We start from the raw sequence: 21,977 nt of genomic DNA on the forward strand, positions 1-21,977 counted from the left end.
CAAGTCCTGTCCCTGGTATAGTGTGCCCACAGCCAGGGGCACTCATGGACCAGCCCCTGGGGAACAGAAAAAACAGTTCTCCTTAGGGCAGAGTGAGCCGGCTCTCTCTGGGATGAACCTTCTCTGCTGGAAATTCTGGAGGCTGACTCTGGAGGGTTAACGGATCAGAGCTGTTCATTCCTCACTGTGACATTTGGTCCCAAGGGAAAGATCCCATCCCTACTAACCTCTGTTCAGCCCATCAAGGGCCTTATATTGTTATTCTCTCTCTCTCTCTCTCTTTTTCTCTCTGATAAAATCATATACTAATAAGATTGATTATAACTTTTTTTTTTTTTGAGATAGCATCTTATTCTATCCAGGCTGGAGTTCAATGGCATGATCATATAGCTCACTGTAATCTCGAACTCCCAGGCTCAAGAGATCAGCCCACCTCTGCCTCCTAAGTAGCTGGGACTACAGGCACTCACCATTGCACCCAGATAATTTTTTATTTTTAGTATACACAGGGTTTTGCCATGTTGCCCAGGCTGGTTTTGAACTCTAGGGATAAAGTGATCCTCCCACTTTGGCCTCCCAAAGTACTGGGATTACAGGTGTGAACAACCATGCCTGGCTAATTATAGCATTTTGAAAGTACTGGTCTCTTAGGTCAAAATGACAACTAGAGCCAGAAAAAATAGTTTATTAAAATCATTCAACTGAAGAGGCAGAAAAGAACCTTTGAATAATCTTGTCCTGTATCTTGAGAGAACTTCTGGTCACCAACATCTTTTCCAAAAAATTCAGTTAGCAAGGGAGTTGTGGAGAGAAGGATAGATGACGAGGATGATAATTACTCTCATTCAGAACATCGCTCTGCTCTTGTAAATCTGGGATGCTTTCCTTGGAGGTGCAGCTGTGTAGGTAATGGCCAGCCCTTATTTATTGCTCCTCAGACTGGGTTTTCTGGTCCTCAGACGGGGTTCCAGAGGAATGTTGCAAATCAGAATAATACCTAGCATTTAACAAACTATCTCTCAACTCCCCCTGCATGCTAAGAATTTGCACTGGTAAATCGTTGCACTCTGAGAGGTCATGAGAATACAGGGGCTTAGAGTGAGCCCACCTGACTTGCGGTGTCTGGTCAGACAGGGCTAAGGTGGCCTGCCTGTCAACCTCTATGACTGCCTAACAGCTGCAGTAAGATAAAGGCCTAGACAGCTTCCCAGTCAGGAGGTATCCAAAGGACAGGGCAACCATGAAGTCTAGGCTAAATTGTGAGTTCCAAAAAATGATCAAAGAACCTTGTGTTATGTATAAGCAGGCAGAAATCATGCAGTTTGGTAAAACTAGTCAGTGCTGGAAGATTTGACTTTGATATAATGAAATCAAACCAAGAAGAATTAACGAGAGAGAGAGAGAGAGAAAGAGAGAGAGAGAGAGAGAGAGAAAATGAGAGAGAGACCTAACCAGACCCACAAATGGAAGAAATCCCCTCTCCTCTTGCTTAAATATGAAAAAAAGCAAAGAAATGGGAAATCCCCTAAAAAAGAGTATATCTGATACCTTATTCCATTATTTTTAATCTGTTCTTTCACCTGAAATCTCCCAGATAGTCATATTGGGTAAGACTGAGGCCAGAATCTTCGAACTTTGTTATTCCTATAACTGTTGTGTTGAAACTGAGTTGAGAGGTTGTGGCGGGAGAGAACATTTCTCTAACAATTTATTAAATAAAAGTAATTTTCTCACTGTTTAAGACGTAGCAAATGAATAGGCATACTATCATAAGGGCTAATAAATAGGCTTCCCTATCATAGATGCTAATCATTATATGATAGGGAAGCTTGAAGAATTACATTAGTTGAATAGAGAGAGATACTTCTAGAGAGAGAAAAGTGACAAAAGAGCAGGGGAGGGGACAGAGTTAAAAACAACAAAACCCAACACCACCAACTTCACAAATGACAAGTAACAACAGACAAGAGTGGCTGGAGTCAAGGAAGAGACCGGAATCCCAAGAACAGTGCTTTGCAGGAAAATGGAGACTCAAACTGCAGCACACAGGCCCACCCACAATGAGACGAAAACTCTCCCAGCTTGGAAGCTGGCCTCCATGAGTTCCATGGAGGTCATGTGAGCCCAGGCTAGGTCAGCACCAGGCTCCAGGTGTGTTCCAGGTGTGCTGACCCACAGCAGAGGGCCTGTCTGGGGACGAGTCACACTCACCACCACAGCGGGACACACAGCACTCCCGGCACCGTCAGCGCCAGCAGCAGCATCCGCCAGTCTCTGATGAGGTAAGCAAACAGTGGCAGCAGCATATAGCCAACTGCAAAAAATGTGCATACTCCTAACGTAGAGAATATAATACGAACTGACTTGCCAAGAATTTCTGTTCCTGTTCAAAACAAGGGAGGAGTATTAGCATTTTAACTCATTTTAATATTTGTTTTTTATATCATTATGTGGCAGGTAGAGTTCAAATTATCATCACTTAGAAAAGGGAAAAGGCATTTGCCTCATAGCCCAGAGCAGGCATGGTCAGGGTGGATAAAGGTGGGAAGTGATCCGAGACTTGGCAACTTATAGAAGTTGAATTTCCACGAGATTTTAAAGAAGCCATAAATTTATTTATTTATTTATTTATTTATTTTTATTTATTTTTTTGAGATGAAGTCTCCCTCTGTTGCCCAGGCTGGAGTGCAGTGGCAAGATCTCAGCTCACTGCAACCTCTGCCTCCTGGGTTCAAGTGACCTTCCCACCTCAGGCTTCTGAGTAGCTAGGACTACAGGCATGTACCACCATGCCTGGCTAATTTTTGTATTTTTTGTAGAGACAGGGTTTTGCCATGTTGGCCAGGCTGGTCTTGAACTCCTGACCTCAAGTGATCCACCTGGCTCGGCCTCCCAAAGTGCTGGGATTACAGCCATGAGCCACCACGCCCAGCCAATTTTTTTTTTAAGGCCATTCTATGTCATAGAAATATCATGCCAGCTCCAAGAGCTAATCCCTTCTGAGAATGCCACATTTCCAAAATAAGCCCCAACATGAGAAGCAGAGAGAGCGTTTCAGGAGACAAGCAGTGGCTCTTCTGAAGGGCTCTGTGGGGTCACGGTGCGTGTAGCCTTTCCCACAGTTCTGAACTGTAAATAAACGGACACTGGCCCATCAGGATGCGGTGGAGACTTCACTGTTTCTAAGACCTCAGGACACACTTACCCATGCCTGGGCCCTGAGAAATCGGTTGGAGTGAGCTGGATCTGGAGGTGCACAGAGCAGGCCTTCAGCACCCAGGACTGAATTCCCTGCAGCCATGCTGTACCCAGAGATCAGCCCAGGCAGACACAGTCCATTTGGACCAAGGAAAGAAAAGCAGGAGCTGTTCTGCTGCCCCTGCAGGCGGCAGCCCCAGACCTGGCCACACACCCAGTGAACTCCACAGAGTTTTCCCAGAACAGCACAAAGGCCCATGACTGCTCGGTGTGGGCACTGCTTTTTGGGAAAGGACATGCAGATGACTTTTGGCCTCTGCTCTCCTCAGTACCACAGTGGATTACTTGGCCTTCCAGAATCATTGCCTGTCCCTTGGAGACTGGGGAGTCCCAGAACAAAGCTCCTTCTCTTGTCATGGAGCTCCAGCCACTTTCCAGAGAGTCTACCCTTGGTTCTCTACCCTTGGGGTGGATATTTGACCAATGGCAACGACTCTGCCTTTTGTTGGGAATCTGCCCACACTACAGAGAAGAAGTGGCTCAGAAGATACAAAACAGATAATTCAAAGGTCATTCGTGATTGGCTTTCAAGAGAGATTTTCTCAATCATGTTTATATGCTCTGGGCACAGGCTAAAGGATTAAGGGCTAATTCCAGAGAAGCAGCAAAATTACTACTTTGACTGGTTTCTCATTTTACCACCTACCTGTGTCCATCCCACCCCACTTATTCTCTCTCACTGTTCATAACTGAGAGATCTGCCTCAATGGGTCCCTCTCAAGAGGCCATTTAAAAAAGCCAGACTGACAGAAACAGCCAGTACTTTGTGCCTTCTGCATACCATGTTGCAGACAGTTGCCCTAATCACCCAGAGCATTGCTCAGCCTAGAAACACATTTCCAAACATAGGGCCCGACTTCTTTGAGGATCATGAGTGTGATTTTCAGGTCTTTTCTCACCTCATTAGTGACCTTCCTGCTATGCACTGGTTTCTAAACCCTTTGGCTATGATTGTGATGTGGAAATAAATAGAGGGTGTTTTATTCCTAAGCAGAGATTCAGAAGTGAAGCAGCAGAGGGTGTGATTTTGGAAAAAAAGTGCATAGGATCAAGTGAGAATTTTGTAGAATTGTGAGGGCAGGGAAGCTTTCTCTTACCGTTGTGACCTTGTTAAGAAAACAGAAGTAATACCACTGGGCTCCTGGATAATCTCCCTCTCTAAACGTGGGACTCAGACCAGAACAGAGTTATATAACTTTGCAGAGTGCATGCTGGGGACAGAGCTTTGTAGGTCTGTCTCTTTGCCTTCCTGTGGACAGCATGGATGGTACAAATTGAAATAATTCCTTTTTAGCCCTACTTTCTGCTCTCTGACTTTTGGGCAGTCACCCTTCCTTAAACAGGTTCACCATCTTCACAGATAGCTTTTGTGTATGTGTGTGTGTGTGTGTGTGTGTGTGTGTGTAAGTACTTTGAGACAGGTTCCAGGCTAAGTGTTTACATGTATTATCTCTTTGCTCTTTCATACCAGTTATATAAAACTAATATTCCAGGCTGGGCATGGTGGCTCACACCTGTAATCCCAGCACTTTGGGAGGCTGAGCCAGGAGGATCACCTGAGGTCAGGAGTTTGAGACCAGCCTGACCAATATGATGAAACCCTATCTCTACTAAAAATACAAAAAATTAGCCAAGCGTGGTGGCACAAGACCATAATCCCAGTTACTCGGGAGGCTGAGACAGGAGAAGCATTTGAACCCAGGAGGTAGAGGCTGCAGTGAGCTGAGGTCACACCATTTCACTCCGGCCTGGGCAACGAGAGCAAAACTCTGTCCCAAAACCAAAAAAATAAAAAAACCCTAATATTCCTCCTGTTTTATGCATAATTAACTGAGACTTCAGAGTTAAAGCCAGTTGCCTAAATTCATGCATGTAACAGGTGGTGCACCAGGATTTAAGCCTTATTTGTTCTATGGATACTGGTCTACCTTCCAAGAAAAAAATTACTGGAGGCAAGCCTTGGCCCTATAAAGTAGTTCTTCAACTGAGATTCCAGTAGAGACATGAGGGGAGGTGGGTAAGGCCATATCTTGCTTTCAGTTTTTTCAGTTTTCTTTTTTCTTTCTTTTTCTTTTCTTTTTTTTTTTTTTTTTTTTTTTTTGAGACAGTTGCACTCTGTCACCCAGGCCGGAATGCAGTGGTGTAATCTCAGTTCACTGCAACCTCTGCCTCCTGGGTTCAAGTGATTTTTCTGCCTCAGCCTCCCAAGTAGCTGGGACTATAGGCACTAGCCACCACGCCTGGCTAATTTTATATTTTTAGTAGAGACTGGGTTTTGCCATGTTGGCCAGGCTGGTCTTGAACTTTTGAACTCAGGTGATCTGCACTCCTTATCCCTCTTTCAGAAGTGGATTTGCATTTTCCCTTCCTGGGCTTGTCGCTGGAGGCCAGCCAGCCCCTCTGAGGAAGGCTGGGAAAGGAGCCTGATTATGCAGATCTTTTATGGCCTGCAGATGTCACGAGCTTTCCATGTGGCAGTGAGACAGATGACAGTAGTGACTCCTGCTGTGCTGACTGGGGATCCCTGTCCTGGCCTCCTCTGCTCCATCGGCCTCCTCTGCCTGCTTTGCTTCTAGTGCAAAGCCTGGTTCGTCTTGGTCTGGCTGGGCCTCTGAGTGTCTTCTGGGAGTGAAATTTTGACATCTAAGTCAAAGGGACATACCTAACTAGGATGAGGGCCAGGATAGCCCTAGGAGTATTGCCTACGATCTGTCACACCCACCTGAATCTGAGCATTCTCTCCAAGAGGGTGTGACTCAGAGAGGGCCAGGCTCCCTTCCAAGTAGAGCAGTACCTGCCTCTGGAACCGCTGGGCCCATTTCACACAGAGGCAGGACATGAACCTTCATAAATGACCAACAGAGGCCCTCAGCAGACCCCAGCTCAAGAAATGAGACTGTAGTGCAGCTGCCAGGATATGAGGTGAGACCCAAGAACCCTGGGCTAGGAGTGTCCTCCACCTGGCACGAGGAGAGCCTGGGTTCCTTGGTGCTAACTTGCAGCTAGAGTGACTGTGATAATAATAATATCTCCTTCCTGGAATATTACTATGAAGGCTGAGATCACATATGTAAAGTGACTAGAAGGGTATCTGGCATGTGGCAGGTGTTCAGCAATAGTTATTCTTATCCTGGTCAAGCAGTTGAAATGTGCTACATTCAAGGGAATGATGGAAAGCACAATGCCTTTGATCCAAAAGGGCCCAGTGAAAGACAGCAGAACCCCTCTGCTTCCCAAAAAATGCTCAGGACTTAATAGATGTCCTCCTGCTCAGGCTTCCCCGCTCTCTGCACCGATCACTCTAGTCAAAAGTAACCTTTCCTATCTTTGTGTATACCCAGCAATGATATGTGCCCTACTCCCATGACCCATGTCCCCATGTCCACAGTGACAACTATGTTGGCTGCCTCTCCACAACCAGGCAGTGAGCTTCTTGTGACTAGACAGGAGTGAGTTCTTACTCTTCCCTGGGTCCCCACAGTTCTTCCTTCTCATGGTGCAATACAAATAAGGCATGCTAGAAAATTTCTGCATCATGTTTATGTATTTATTTATGTATTTATATGCCAGCTCATCTCTTGGAGATTTGGAGGCAACTTCAAATTTAAACACAAGAAAATAATGGTAACATTAAAGTAAGATATAAAGAAAACTAAAAGTTGTGCCTTGGTGAAAAGAACAAAACTATGCAGCTGACTACTTTGAAAATAGTTTGGCAGTTCCTCAAAAGGTTAAATATAGAATCACCATAGGACCCAGCATTTCCACTCCTAGATATATACTGAAGATAATTAAAAATATATTTCCACAAAAAACGTATTCTCCAATGTTCATAGCATTATTCATAACAGCCTCAAAGTAGAAACTCCCAGACAGTCAATGACTGATGAATGGATGGCCAAAATGTGTTGTCTTCATCCAGTGGAATACTAATTCATGCTATAACATGGATCAACCTTCAAAACAAGTGAAGTCAGTCCCAAAGGCCACATATTATATGATTCTGTTCATATCAAATGTGCAGAATAGGGAAATCCATTAAAGGCAGAAAGTAAACTAGTGATTGCCAGGGGCAAAGGGAAGAGGGAAATGACTACTAATGAGTATAGGGTTTCTTTTTGGGGTGATGAGGCATTAGATAGTGTTGATGGGTGTACAACTTTGTGAATTTACTAAAAACCACTGAACTGTACACTTTAAAAGTATGAATATCATGGTATGCAAATCTGTCATGGACTGAATGTTTGTGTCCCTCCAGTATTCATACATTGTAGCCCTTGACCTGATAGGATATAGGATTAGTGTCCTTATAAGAAGAGATACCAGAGAGTGAGCTCTCTATGGCTTGCTTTCTCTTTCTTGCATTTCCTTTCTCTGAGCACTTGTACAGAGGAAAGACCATGTGAGCACTTAGGGAGAAGGCAACCCAAGGGGAGAACCCTCACTAGACACCAACCCTGCTGGCACTTTGATCTTGGACTTCCATCCTCCAGAACTGTGGAAAATAAATTTTGGTCATTTAAACCACCCAGTCTACAGGATTTTGTTATGGCATCCCAAACAGGCTAAGAAAAATTTATATTTCAACTTTTCAATTTAAAAACAGTAAAAAAACAAATATGTGGCTGGTAAAAGCTGCATCATTGTTGTAGTTAAATTCCAAACTTGCCTGAGCTTCTAGTAGCCAGAGTTGTAAAGGAAGATGCCGTCATTTATACACCTATCAAAAGGAGAAACCTCTAGATGTCAGAGGAAGCAAGGCTTTAAATGGTTCAGCATGCCCAAAGAAATGTCACATGGGAGGCTGATGTAGAAGTATTAAAAAATACTGAATTAATGAATCAGTCAAGAGAGGAGGCAGGTAACTTTTTGTGTTTAAGCAGCTAGTTATGGGGGATAAGGGAGAATACTGATGGCATTCTACCCAGAAGGCTATTGACAGGTGGAGGGCATTATTTCTGGGCAACAGTAGGAGATTGTGAGGGGAGCTGAAGTGTGGGTAGGGTTGGTGTCCTTGGTCCCGAGTGGTCATTTCCTCTTAAACCAGTGTCATTCTGGCAACACCATCACTTCCAGGCATGTCTGTTTTATGCTGAATTGGGTAGCACTGTTCTTTCTTTCCCTTTTCTAGTCTGCTGTGACTCTGGCAGGCTTGATCATTTTTAAAAAGCAGCACAAAACAAGGACTCATTTCTGCACCGCTTTGACAGTGGGAGTAATTTGGCTTCCCAAATTAATGTGAAATTATCACTGCAGAGCTTTGGCAACCCTTCCTTAGGGCCAGAGGGCAGAAGCGAAGGCACCTACAGAACTCCTCAGTCCCGACCCCACTTTTTGGTTTATTGTAGTCAAATACAACCTGGAATTCAGCAATTTTATCCCAGAAACACCAGAGAGCGCTGCTGCACTGTAGGAAAGCCAGCAGCCACCCTGCCTTTCTACTGTGTCCCCCAATCCCAGGCACTGACTGAGGAGTCAGCCACTCCAGAGCAGGCTAATTTTCAGGGACACTCTTAAACTTTCAGACTTGAGAACCCAACACAACGAGCCTCATACCAGGACACAAAAGCCAGTCATTTCCTGCAGAGCAGAATGGTGTAAAACTACCACTGGAGAGGTTCCCAGAGCACCCTACAGAAGGCCCGGCCCCAGGCTGATAGCAAGCCCTAAGCAGCCCAGATCCTGGCTGATAGCAAGGCTGCTGCACCCAGGGTTTTACCTACTGACTGCTGACTTGACTGATCTTCCATGACCTTACTTTCTCCTTGGCCCTCTTCCCCTTCTCCACCCGGCATGTGAGACCACACGTTGCATGGGGAGCTGGGAGGAGAGTAGATGGCAGTGTCAGGGCCAGTAGGGCAGCCGTTTCCTGTAGGAAGCCTGGAGTATGGTCTCCTTGCCTCACCCACTTGCATAGGGGAGGCTTGGAGGCCCCAGAAGCACCTTGTGCCACTGAAAAGGCAGATCTCAATGCTGCCCATTCTGTAGAACTGGGGATGCCACCACCTGGTACAAGTCCCACCTTGTTCCCATTCCCACAGATGGAGCTTCTCTGGCTTCACCGTGACTCCCTGCCCTTCTGTTCCAGGTGGTCCTTCAGGTCTTCCTGGGATATGAGCCTGCTGGTCAGAGTCCTCTGTTTTGGGGAGGCCTGTTTGGTTTTTGGTATGCGTCTAGCCCTAGCAGAGCTACATGTTGGGGTTTTCAGGTTTAGGGAGGATCATCACACAGAAGATGGATTCTGGGGACTTCAAACATGCAGACAGTAGGCTTTGCCCTGTGATCTTGGAGCCCCTGGGGACTAGGAGATTGCAATTTCTGTCCTAAGATCCTCCAACCTCCAGTTTCCAACATCACTGGCCTGAAGCTCCCTATGCCTCTATACAAATGAACTTCAAGAAAATCTTGCCCCTCTCCTTCCCCCTGCAGGAAGGGGAGCAGCTTCCTCCCGCTGGGGCCTGCTGAAGAGTATGCTATCTGCTGGGACAGTGTGGCTCCAGCATGTTCTTCCCTCCTTCTCTCCTCCCTCTTCCTCTCTGCAGACACTGAGGCTGAGCCCATGGCACGGGGCTCTTCACAAACAGAGGAGTGGAGGTGGAATAATTCCATCCTGGCAGCCTGATGGAGGGTGTACACACCTTCAACTAAGAGAGCACAGCATCTCCAAAGCCAATTAGTCCTCCAGACTCTTAAAAAGCAATCAGAGTCACCTAACCAGATTCAGACTTTTGAGGCAAGAAGAATTGTTAGACTTCTATTAAAGGGGCATTATTAATAATGACACTGTGACAATAGAGACAAACTGGGATGGTATTGAGCAAGCTAGAATATATTGTCACCCTAGAGATGATGGGAATTTGTGTTTCCTGTCCCAGAGATACCCCTCACCTCTGCTTCTCTCATTTGCCCATTTGCTGCGCTCAGAAAACACACTGGGGGCTCTCACTCCTGTGGATGACCCTGATCAACTTGTCCAGAGTCCACCTCACTCCTTCCCTGGAAAAGGGCCCTGCTGAGGGCCCCAGGGACCTCCTTGTGACCTTGTAGCTGATGAGTCTTCCTTGTGTGGCCTGACAGGAGATGGGGCTGCTATCAGTGCAGGGAGGCTCGTCCTGTGCTTAGCTGATAGGCTCTGGGGCGGGCTCTGACTCAGGGTGAGACCAGATGGGCCTAGTGATGACAGGCTGGCACTGAACTACCCCTGTCTGGCATGAGCCTCCCCACCTGTGTACTGGCCAGAGTGACTACCGTAAGTTCCTTCACAGGCCATCAGGAAGAAGTCTCAAGCCTACAAAGCTCAGATCAGACATCCTCAGGCTGCCCTTCCCCTAAAATGTCCTCCTCTGTACCTCTCTCAAGCCCTATGCTCCTGAGAATGTGTCTTGGCTATTGTGTGGCTGGTTCTTAATGGCTCCAGCTCTTCTCCTCCACCATATTTCAAGGCTCAGCACAGAGGTGGCTCCTTGTGAGTGCCTGCCCTCACAAGTTCCTGTGATCATGTCTCTATGAGTGGCTTGCTCCAAGAGCTACAGCTACAGCTCCAACCCAACACACATATATATTCAAGAGCTTTGGAAGCACAGCCCAATAGCCCAATATTTCCTGTTTCTGGGCCTTTCAGAGGGTTGGAGGGAGGAACCCCATGTCCCAGAAGCCATTCCTACCTAGTATGAAAGCCACCACATAGTTGGAGATCTGGCCCATGCCCACGATGACAAATAACACAGTGAACATCTCCCAGCTGATGGAGAAAATCTGCAGGAAGCTGAAGCCAGTCTGTACAGCCATGGTTGCGAAGAGAACATTCTTCCTGCCAAACCTAGAAAATGCAGTATAATACAAAACATGAGAGGTGTAGGTTGCCAAGGTATGTTGCAAGCCCTGAGTCAGGCATCAGTGCAGACTTAGTGTTTTTTCAGGGCCTTGGCAGACTTTTTCCCCTGTCACATCTTCTCATCTTCCTCCTTGGTGAGGTCTCAGGCATCTGTCTGCTCAGGAGATAGCTTTGAGATTCTCAGCTTCCTGTGGAGTCACTATGCCTCAAAAGCATGGAACTGAGTATGCAAGGACCATGTGGAAATATGCTGTTTAGAAGGAGTCAGAGATGGATGCTGCCAGCACATTTCTGGAAAGTGAGTACAGCACAGATTGCAGATATTTCTTGAATCAGCAACATGAAACTTCTGTAAATTCAGAAGTAAGAGTCACTCGGCAAGTGGTTTTCAATCTTGGCTGCACTTGGAATCACCTGGAGAGCTTGAAAAAATACTGATGCCGGCCGGGCGCAGTGGCTCACCCCTATAATCCCAGCACTTTGGGAGGCCAAGGCAGGTGGATCACGAAGTCAAGAGATTGAGACCATCCTGGTCAACATGGTGAAACCCCATCTCTACTAAAAATACAAAAATTAGCTGGGCATGGTGGTGCACACCTGTAGTTCCAGCTATTCGGGAGTCTGAGGCAGGAGAATTGCTTGAACCCAGGAGGCAGAGGTTGCAGTGAGCTGAGATCGCATCATTGCACTCCAGCCTGGGTAACAAGAGCAAAACTCTGTCTCAAAAAAAAAAAAAAAAAACAAAAAACTGATGCCAGCACCCTACCTCCCAAGATTTTGGGATACAGTTTCGGTATTAGAATTTTGGAAAGTTTCCCAAACAAGTAGTGTGCAACCAAAATTGCAAACCACTGCTCTGTGGGAAGATGTAGCTTTCAGCAATGTCTAATGGTGACACTGCAGCTGGTTTGTTACCTTCACATTCTGGTAGTGACCAGTGGGTAGACTGGAGCACAGGTATGAGCAGCACAGCATCTCCTGCCCCATTCTCCAAACTCAGGTCTCTGAGTTGGCTTGGGCTGGGAAGCTTTCCCTAGCGCTGTCATATAGCATTCCCACCTTCCTGCACTAGTCACCACAACACATCCAGGGGCCTGTGGAACACTGTCTGCCGGTGCTGTGATGCTGCCTCCTCAGGCCTGTAAGCTGTATGAGGCCCAAAGCCAGCATCAGCTTCGTGGCCCCAGTGCCCAACCAGCGCACAACGCACAGCAGCAGTGCATGCGAAGGCTCACTGTCTGGTTGCTGGCTGTCCTAGCAGACAGATCCTGTGCCATCCACCCCCACCTCTGACATGGTGGTGGAGCAGGGAGGGCAATGGTGATGGCAGAATCATGTTTTGTCAAGGAATCTGTGGTATGAGGACCCCACTGACCAGTGGGGTCAGTGGCCCCTCCCCACAATCCGCCAAAGCCCTGGGAGTATGAGGCTGGGAGAATGGAACAAAAGTGTGTCCAGACGAAGGGGACTGAGAACAGGGCGATTAAGAGACGTTAGGGCTCCTCCTTTCACGGACTCAGTGGCCTGAGGGTCCTCCCTTTCTCTGGGTAGAAATACCCTGAATTCAGTCCAATCCCAAGATAGGCAGTGATTGACAAAGGGTGCCATCCCACCTTCCTCCCCTCCCACATCCTTACCTGTCTGACAGCTGCCCAGACACAAAGGAGCCAAGGAGCACGCCTACGAAGAACAGGGAGGTGGTGAGAGGCACCTTCCAGTCGTCCTCACACACCAGATTCCACTGCCAAGGAAGACAGCATGCAGCGTTAGCCCAGCCCAGGCAGACCTCAACCCCAGCCCAGATCCGAGGGAATATTAGCACAGCTGCTGGGCAGACCCTCCTCCCCTGTGCCAGGCTATTGCCTTTGTGCAAAGGGCATAGGCCTTGCAGCTCTGGGTTTGACTGGCTCATGCCGGGACTGTGGCGAGTAACCTGGGGCATGTCACTTCCCTCCCTGAAACTCAGGATCCTCTTTGGAAAGGAAGGGTGATGCTCCTACTCTGCTCGCATTACGTAGCAGGAAGCCAGCTGAGGCCATGGCTGTGACTGGTGACCCCTCAGCTATGAAGCAGTCCGAAGTAAAAGTAGCACTGCATCTTTAGAAGGCAGCCTAGTGTGGAGGGAAGGTGTTTAAAAAGCCCAAAGGGCAGAGCAGAGGGCATGGCCACTTGGTCCAGGGGTAAAATGTCTTTTCCCTTGTTGAAAAGTGCAAGTGGTTCCAGGAGCTCTGTGACTTTATTTTCTGAGAAGACCCCTCTGAAAAATCATGTGGTCCCTGTTCCACTCACGCCTAGGCCAAGCCTGGGGCCTGATTCAGGGCCCCGCTGGTCTAGGGCCTACTTAACTTAGTCCTCTCCAGGGCTCCCTATCTCCCCTTCCTACACCCCTACACCCTCCTTCCCATCCAGTCTTTCCAGAAGTGTGGTTCCTCCCATTCCCTAGGGCCTGTGGGATGCTGTTGCCCTAACAAGTCCCTGCCAGTGTGTCTACAAAATGGGAGTTTCAGCCACAGTTTCAGTTTGACATAAGTCAATTCAGCAAAATTTCAAGGGAGGTTGCAAAGATTTCAAAGTGTGTTTAGTGACCTTTCATTTATTAACAAAAAAATAAATAAATAGATGCCAATGAGCACTTTGGGCCTGGGTTTTGGGGGACTGCTGTCTATGGCAAGATGATCCAGTCTGGAGGAAAGACCCCTGCCTCCCACCCACCCCTGACTCCATCTGGGGTGGGGCTCCTTTTACAGCGTTTGCCAAATAATTCATTCTTTTTTTTTTTTTGAGACGGAGTTTCACTCATGTTACCCAGGCTGGAGTGCAATGGCGCGATCTCGGCTCACCGCAACCTCTGCCTCCTGGGTTCAGGCAATTCTCCTGCCTCAGCCTCCTGAGTAGCTGGGATTACAGGCACGCACCACCATGCCCAGCTAATGTTTTGTATTTTTAGTAGAGACGGGGTTTCACCATGTTGACCAGGATGGTCTCGATCTCTTGACCTCGTGATCCACCCGCCTCGGCCTCCCAAAGTGCTGGGATTACAGGCTTATAATTCATTCTTAATACTCACAACTCCCTTGAAAGTGTGGTGGATTTAAGCACAAACTCACATGTTTATATCACACTTCATTCTGCAGCAGGCAGAGATGTTTATTAAGACACATACAAGAGAAAAATGTAAAACAAAAAGCTAAGGAAATTGGGGCAAACGGAAAATAAAGGGGAGGGAGTTTGCAAAAACTAAGCCTGGGGTAAGACTGACCCTAGACTGTCCTGTCCTGGGCCTGTCTGCTTTGCCAGACACAGCTCCAAAACTGGCTCTGCGTATCCCAGCTCTCAGAAGGGTTACTACCCGAAGTAGTCTGCTCATTCGCAGAAGCACCCACTCGTTCTGAATACTGAGGTCTGAAAGGAGTCTCTCCTATGTACTTCTTCCACAAAAGAGCCACTCTGTGATGCTGAGGATAATGTCCTCAAGATTACCCCTGTCCTAGAGACAATAGCAAGATTTATGAGGCCGCCTCTCACAGTGCTCACAATGCTGGCTAGGGGCAACGCCCAACACAGCTCTGCAGAAGAAAAACAACTTGGGCCAGAAATTCAGTGCTCTGCCGCTCAGGCACAATCCGAGGAAAAATCTGAGGCTGTATCCAGAGTTGTGTTGCCTCACATGGGGCTCCTGAGTGGGCTTCAGGAGAAAGGGGAATGAACCCTCTAAAACTGTATGGCCAGATTAATGTGTTCTGCCAGTCCATAGACCAGAAACAGTAAACAGGATGTGTACCTGCATTCATGGACATCTACCTCCAAAAATAACTGTCCAAAGCTTCAGATAAAAGCTTGGGATCTGCTTCTGACTTAGAGAGATGAGCAATTGAGGCCCCAAGGCCTGATGATGTGGTGTGACTCATTTTGCAGAAGATTAAACAGACTGTGAGAATGTGATTTGTCTGAAGTCACAGCAAGTAAATAAGCATGATAGATAGCTACTGGAGCCTCAGAACCCGAACTTGTACCAGCATCCTGCTTTAGACCTGTGCTCCTAACACAGGACAAGAGGAGCTTATCAGATATGATGCCCTGCCTTTCTTCAAAGAATGTGATACCAGGAGACAGTTACCCAGGACTAGGAGTAGAAGGCCTCCATCGCAGCCTTTAGCCTTGGACAGAGCCAGGAAAAACTCAAGATTGGTAGACACGTTAACATGCCAACCATCATTATTCCATCTGCAGTTGAGCAGAAAAGCTCTTTCAAATCTAATGTGCTCTTCTTTGTAGTTTTTCAAATATTTTTCTGTCTGGACTTTGCCTTAGGGGAGGATAGATAGGATTTAGTGATAGAAAGGAAAGGAAGGCTGTTAGATGTGGAGCCAGGCATTGCATGAGCAAAGGATAAGACTGGGGACTGGCTACTTAATTTGTAGGTCCAGGGCAAACTGAAAATGCATAACTCCTTGGTCAAAAGTTATTAAGAATTTCAAGACAGCAATGGCAAAATACTGAAACCAAGTGTGGGGCTCTGTGTGACTACACAGTTGCATGCCCATGAAGCTAGCCCTGGTAAGGAGTCAAGCCTGGTCTTGGGCGAATGAAGCAGAGGCAGGGTTTCTGAATGAGAGCACTGGGAAGGGGAGTGGGGTGAGGGCCAGCTCCCATTATTCTCCTTCCTGGAGGCTCTGTATCCATGGCTTTTGGTCCCATTTCCTCCCTGAAGAGGGGCCAAGAAGCCCTGTCAGAATGATGCAGCACAGGAGGAACCACACACACGCAGTGGCCATTTGTCCCAAGCCCATGTGGGCTGCTATCTGCCTTTGGAGACCCTGCTTACAATCAGCAGGGGAAGGCAGCTAGACTGTGTGGCTGCCCATGGTTGACTTTAGGACTGGGCTCTCCTGTGGGGAGTCATGATGCCCAAAGAGTCTTTTTGGGAAGTTGTGAGGGGCCTGGTGTTAGGACACAGGATTGGCAGACAAAGTTCCACCTGGAGTGAAGGGCTAGAGTCCAGTAAATCAGCTGCCAGTCCTAAAGGGGACCCTTCAGAAAGAGCTTTTCTTAGGAAGCCAGGCCCTCCCTGCTCCCAGACCCTTCAGGTTTGAGGGATATGTCTTGGATCCCCACTAGCCAGGGCCACAAAATCTCCCTGTGGTTAACAGTGATATGGCGGGCCCAGTGGGAGACAGTGTTTTCCTTGATGGGACAGAATTGCCCCTGTGTGTCCCTGCACGTTTGTACACACATGCACACACACACATACATTCACATGACCAGCTCAGAGGCTAATGGTGGATGTCTTCATGAGGCGCGGGCTGGCATTGCTCTGGTGCTGTGCTTTCAAGTCAAACACTATTTCTGAAACATAGCTTACCCGCCTCTCCCTGCCCCTCTGATGGGGCCTCCCAGGGTTACTATGTCTGTCCCATCAGCAGGGTCTCAGACCAAGGTTCTCACAACAGAGCAGAGTGAGTTTCACATAGCTGGTCCATCTGGCCTTCAGTTCTAATTTAAGAAACAAAAATCCAGGTGATAAGGTAATAGGGAATGGGAGTTCACTTTTGGCATAGAAGGATGTGCCACCTCCCATGCCTCCATACAGTAACAGTAATGGGAATGACAATAACGTGTGGAGTGCTCACTGAGTGCCATGTATTATCTCAGGGGATCTCAGGGTTGCCATGTGAGATGGGTACTCTGTTTATCCTCGTTTTACAAATGAGGAAGTAAAGGCACAGAGCAATAAAGCAACCGGCCCAAGTTCTCCTAGTGAATTGGTCAAAAAAAATTGCTTAATCATTGATTCAACTGACATTGAGCACCTGCTCCAGGCCAGGCTCTGTGTGGGGCACAAGAAAGACATGGTCCCTGCCCTCACAAAGCTCAAGGTCAAGCATACTTTACAGGACAGATTGGATGTGCACATGTGCATGCATGAGCCCAACAGCCCTGGGTGGGGCAGGCTCTGTTCTGGGCCACTTCACCCTTGCTCTCTGCCTAGAGAGGAAAGAGGCACCCCCTCCTCACCATCCTCCAGCAGAAGGACAGAGTTCTAAAACCTGAATAATCTGTATAATCATATTTTAGTTGATTAATATTTGCACAGTGCCCGGCACACAGAGGGTGCTTAACAAACTGTTGAATGAACATTGAACAATTAATTAGGAGTCACAGAAAATCAATCTGGAAAATGTGGTTCTGGGACTGAGGAGTATCACACATTGTACTTGGAAAATCACCCTCAGCCTTGAACTAACTCTCCAAGTGGCCAAAGTCTGGCAGTTTTAGTTTCTGCCAGAGTCATAAAGGACCATAAAGGTAAATGAACCCCGTCTAACCTGCACGGAACTGAGAACACTGGAAGGTATCCTGGGGTTCAGCAAAGAACACAGGTTTTCTCGGGGTCTGCCACTTTGGGTTGTGTGATGTTGGGCAGTCCATTCACCTCTATTAGCCTGCTTCTTCACCTTCAAAAAGATGACAGTAATACCTGCTCCTGGGTTTGTTGTGTACATTGGATGGAAAATGTCAGTGGAGCATCTGACACAGGCCTCATTAAATAGTAGTTTCCTTTCTACTAATCTCATGCTAGTAGAGCATTTTCTTTGTCCAAGGCAAAATCATGACTTGGAACTCATGGATGAATAAGCAAAGCAGGTTACACTAAAATCTGACTAATAGAAAGAAATTCTAAGAAATAAAAATTCTTCCAGTCCATTACTAAAAACTAGAAAAGCTTCTATGAAAGGGATTTTATAAATGGTCTTCAATCCCAGAGATGACTGTGAGTGAAAAATCAGCAACGCTCCTTTTAAGAATAAAAAATTGATTTCTATGGTATCTTCTCATAGTTATCCTTTCTTTATTGCCGGAAAAAGTAAGAAGTAGTAGTTAATAATGGACTGAAAAAGGTTAACTGGGGTTAACCACCCGAGTTCTATCTTTATCACTTGATTATGATGTAAAGCTGGGAATTCCTTGACCATCTGAAAAAGCAAAACAAAGAAAAACAAAAACAAACCTGGCTAATTATTTTTTTTATAACAGCTTTATTGAAATATAATTTGTGCACCATAACATTTACTCTTTTAAAGTATACAATTCAGTCATTTTTAGTATATTCACAGAGTTGTGCAACCATCAGCAATGATCTAATTTTAGAATTTTCATCACCCTTGAAAGAAAATCGATACCTGTTGGCAGTCACTCCTCATTCTCTTCTTCCTCCAGTCCCTGGAAACCACTAATCTACTTTCTGTCTCTATGAGTTTGCTTATTCTGGACATTTCATATAAATAGAATTATATATGTCTTTTGTTACTGACTTCTTTTACTTAGCTTGTTTTCTAAGTCCATCCATGTCATTGTGCAGTGTATCAGTACTTCATTCCTTTTTATGGTTTAATAATATTCTATGGTTTAGGTCTACCACATCTTCAATGATCCGTTCATCAAATGATAAGTATTTGGGTTGTTTCCACTTTTGGGCTACTATGAATAATGCTGCTGTGAACATTCATATACAACATTTTGTGTGTAAATGTTTTCATTTCTTTGGGGTATATACATAGGAGGGAAACTGTCATTGGGTCATATGACAAGCCTATACTTAACCTTTTGTAGAACTCCTAATCTGCTTTCAAAGTGGCTACACCATTTTATGATTTCAACAGCAATGAATGAGGGTTTCAATTTCTCCATATTCCTACCAGCACTTGTTATTGCATGACTTTAATTTTAGTCATCTTAGTGGGTGTAAAGAGATATCTCATTATGGTTTTAATTGTATTTCTCTAATAACTAATGTTGAACATCTTTTGCATTGAATCTATTGATCAATTTGGAGAGCATTGCCATTCTAACAATAAGTTTTTTGCTCCATGGAACAGAACATGGGATGCCTTTCCACTTTTTAAGAGCTTCTTGAATTTCTTTCAATGACATTTTATAGTTTTTAAAATACACATTTTGCAAATTCTTAAATTTATTCCTGAAGTCTCTCCTTTAATATTTCTTGTAAAACATCGCTGCTAGAAACAATTCTCTCAAGTTTTGTGTATTTTAGAATTTCTTTATCTCATTTTTGAAAAGACAGTTTTGCTGGATGCGTAATTCTTGGTTGACAGTTTCTTTTTCTTTCAGGACTTAGAATGTGCCACTCCACTGCCTTCTGTCCTTTATTGTTTTTGATGAGAAGTCAAATGTTGATCTTATTGGAGTTCTCTTTTATGTGCCTAGTCATATACTTGCTGCTCTCAAATTCTGTCCTTTATTGTTTTTGATGAGAAGTCAAATGTTGATTTTCTTGGAGTTCTCTTTTATGTGCCTAGTCATGTATTTGCTGCTTTCAAATTTTTCCCATTGTTTTCGTCTTTTTTTTTAAAGCAGTTTTACCATGATATGTTAAGGTGTGGATCTCTTTATGATTGTTCTATTTGGAGTTTGTTGAGCTTCTGAAATGTGTAGTTTAATGTTTTTCACCAAATTTGGTTAGTTTTCAGTCATTATTTCTTTGAGTATTTTTTTCTGCCCTTTTCTCTCTCTCTCTTCTCCTAGTATTTCCATTATGTATATATTGCTATGTTTAATGGTGTTCCCCATTTCTCTGAGGCTCTTTAATTTTTCTTCATTCCCTTTTTCCTCTCTGTTCTTTGGATTACATACTTTCCAATTCTCTATCTTCAAGTTTGCTAATTCTTCTGTCTGTTCAAATCTTCTATTAAGGACCTTGAGTTAATTTTTAATTTCAATTATTGTACATTTTTACTCCAGAATTTCTATTCAGTTCTTTTGTTTGTTTGTTTGTTTAAGAGACAAAGTCTCTTTCTGTTGCCCAGGCTGGGCTTGAACTCCTAGGCTCAAGCAATTCTCCTACCTCAGCCTCCTGAGTAACTGGGACTGTAGGCATATGCCATCATGTCTGGCTCAGCTTTTAAAAATATAAATGTAACTTTTCTCTCTTTATTGCTATTCTGTGTTTGATGCAATACTGTCGTTATACTTTTAAAAGCACGACTTCCTTTCATTCTTTGAACATATTTATAATGGCTGCCTTAAAGTTTTTTAAAATTTGACATGTGGGCCCACTCAGGCAGTTACTGTTGTCCATTTTTCTCCCTGTGTATAGGTCATACTTTTCTGTTTCTCTGCATATCTTGTAATGTTTTGTTAAAAGCTGGACATTTTAGATAATATATTGTAGAAATAACTGACACATTCTTCTACCTCCATTTCCCTGATCACCTCCTCTTCTTCTTCTTCATTTTTTTTTCTGAGATGAAGTCTCACTCTGTCACTCAAGCTGGAGTACAGTGGCACAATCTCGGCTCACTGCAACCTCTGCCTCCTGGGTTCAAGCAATTCTCCTGCCTTGGCCTCCTAAGTAGCTGGGATTATGGGCGCCTGCCACTATGCCCAGCTAATTTTTGTATTTTCAGTAGAGATGAGGTTTTGCCATGTTGGCCAGGCTGGTCTTTAACTCCTGATCTCAGGTGATCCACCCACCTCAGCCTCCCAAAGTGCTAGGATTACAGGCGTGAGCCATTGCCTCCTGTCCTGATCTTTCTGTTAAGCTGTCTGTCTCTGCTGGTATCACATTCAGCTGTTAGCCTCAATAATTGCTAGCCAATTGCCTTATTAATTTCAGTAATTCCCTGGGGGCATATATTGTCCCACAGTCTAATCCAATTGAAGTCAAGCCCCTTTGCAATGATAGTTTTTGAGGCACGTCTTTAAGGTTTGCTTTGACTCCAGAAGGGCTGCTCTTAGCTGTCTCTTTCTCTTTTGTTTCCTTTTTTTTTCCTGGTCAACTAGCTGCATTATGAGTTCGCTTGTTGCCCTAATGGAGTTACCAGAATCCTCTTGGTTGCTTACCACCAAATTCTCTGTTGTTCTTGAGAGCAATCTTGGGCTGTCCTTTTATACTCTATTTCAAATAAATTTAGTTCCTGTGTGGATAGCTTTAGCACTCTCTTCTTTTGGATTATCTCTCCTCCACTGGGCAAAATCTCTGAGCTCCTGTTCTAGAGAGGTGGGCAGGAAAAGAGGCCTATTTATCTCAGAATGACACCCCTACTTTATGAGTAGGACACTGAGTGGAAGTGGGAGCTTGGTGTGGAAGCTCTGCCCTATGAATAAGCTGGCATAAGGGCAATCAAGGCTCTAATAGTCTCAACTTGTAACACCTGGAGTAGAGTCTCTACTATATGAATAGGGGCTGGTGGAGGATGGGATCCTATAATCTCCTGGTTGCACTCACGAGAATTGTAACTTCTGTGGTTTGGAGCTAAGAGAATACAGGGATGGGTGGGGGATGGGAATTTGTTGTTCCTCTTGGTGAGGTGCTTCCTCTCATTGGAAGCTGATGGGAGAGAGAACTCTTATTTTCTTGGTCACACCCACCTACAGCAGAACTTCCATTTTTCTTGTGCTGGGAGTATGGGGAAAGGGAGGGCTGAAGGGATTTTAACCCAAATATCATAGACTTTCACTGTTCTTGCCAAGATATAGTAGACTTTCTTGAATAAATGTATACTCTTAGGACAACTTCCAGGGACTCTAAATGTGTGTGTGTGTATGTATTTTCACCAGTTATGGTTGTTTCACTGGGGAGCTGGCCTGTGGCGCTGGTGCTTCTCACACTGCCATCTTCAAAGTCTGAGAATCTTTTCATGTGCTGATTGATTTGTATTTCTTTGGGAAAACATCTGTTCTCCAAAGTGGAAAAATGATTTTATCCACTTTTAAATCAGGCTTTCTATTGCTGAGTCGTAAGAGTTCTTTTTATATTCTAGATACAAATCCTTTATCAGATACATGATTTGCCAATATTTTCTCCCATTTTGTGGGTTATCTTTTTGGCTGTTTAATTCTTTTTTTTTTTTTTGAGACGGAGTTT

General features: G+C 45.3%; 1 protein-coding gene across 4 annotated transcripts in view; it reads right to left on the reverse strand.

Moving 5' to 3' along the window:
* Positions 1-21,977, reverse strand: part of SLC22A4 (solute carrier family 22 member 4) — a 50,944-nt gene that overhangs the window by 19,731 nt on the left and 9,236 nt on the right. For 3 of the 4 annotated variants that reach the window (XR_004262492.1, XM_032257746.1, XM_032257823.1), the window contains exons 2-4: positions 12,730-12,833; positions 10,923-11,077; positions 2,212-2,383 (exon numbers count right to left, since the gene is read on the reverse strand). Coding sequence is in view for 3 of the 4 variants with exons in the window: in XM_032257746.1 (XP_032113637.1) it covers positions 2,212-2,383; positions 10,923-11,077; positions 12,730-12,833 (431 nt within the window). In the remaining variant the exon portion in view is untranslated. The remainder of the gene's footprint in view (positions 1-2,211; positions 2,384-10,922; positions 11,078-12,729; positions 12,834-21,977) is intronic. The other variant, XM_032257872.1, reaches the window with a different exon arrangement.

The sequence above is a fragment of the Sapajus apella genome, unplaced genomic scaffold (assembly GCF_009761245.1).
Source record: "Sapajus apella isolate SASKATOON/1434 unplaced genomic scaffold, GSC_monkey_1.0 scaffold1, whole genome shotgun sequence".
Lineage (NCBI taxonomy): Eukaryota > Metazoa > Chordata > Mammalia > Primates > Cebidae > Sapajus > Sapajus apella.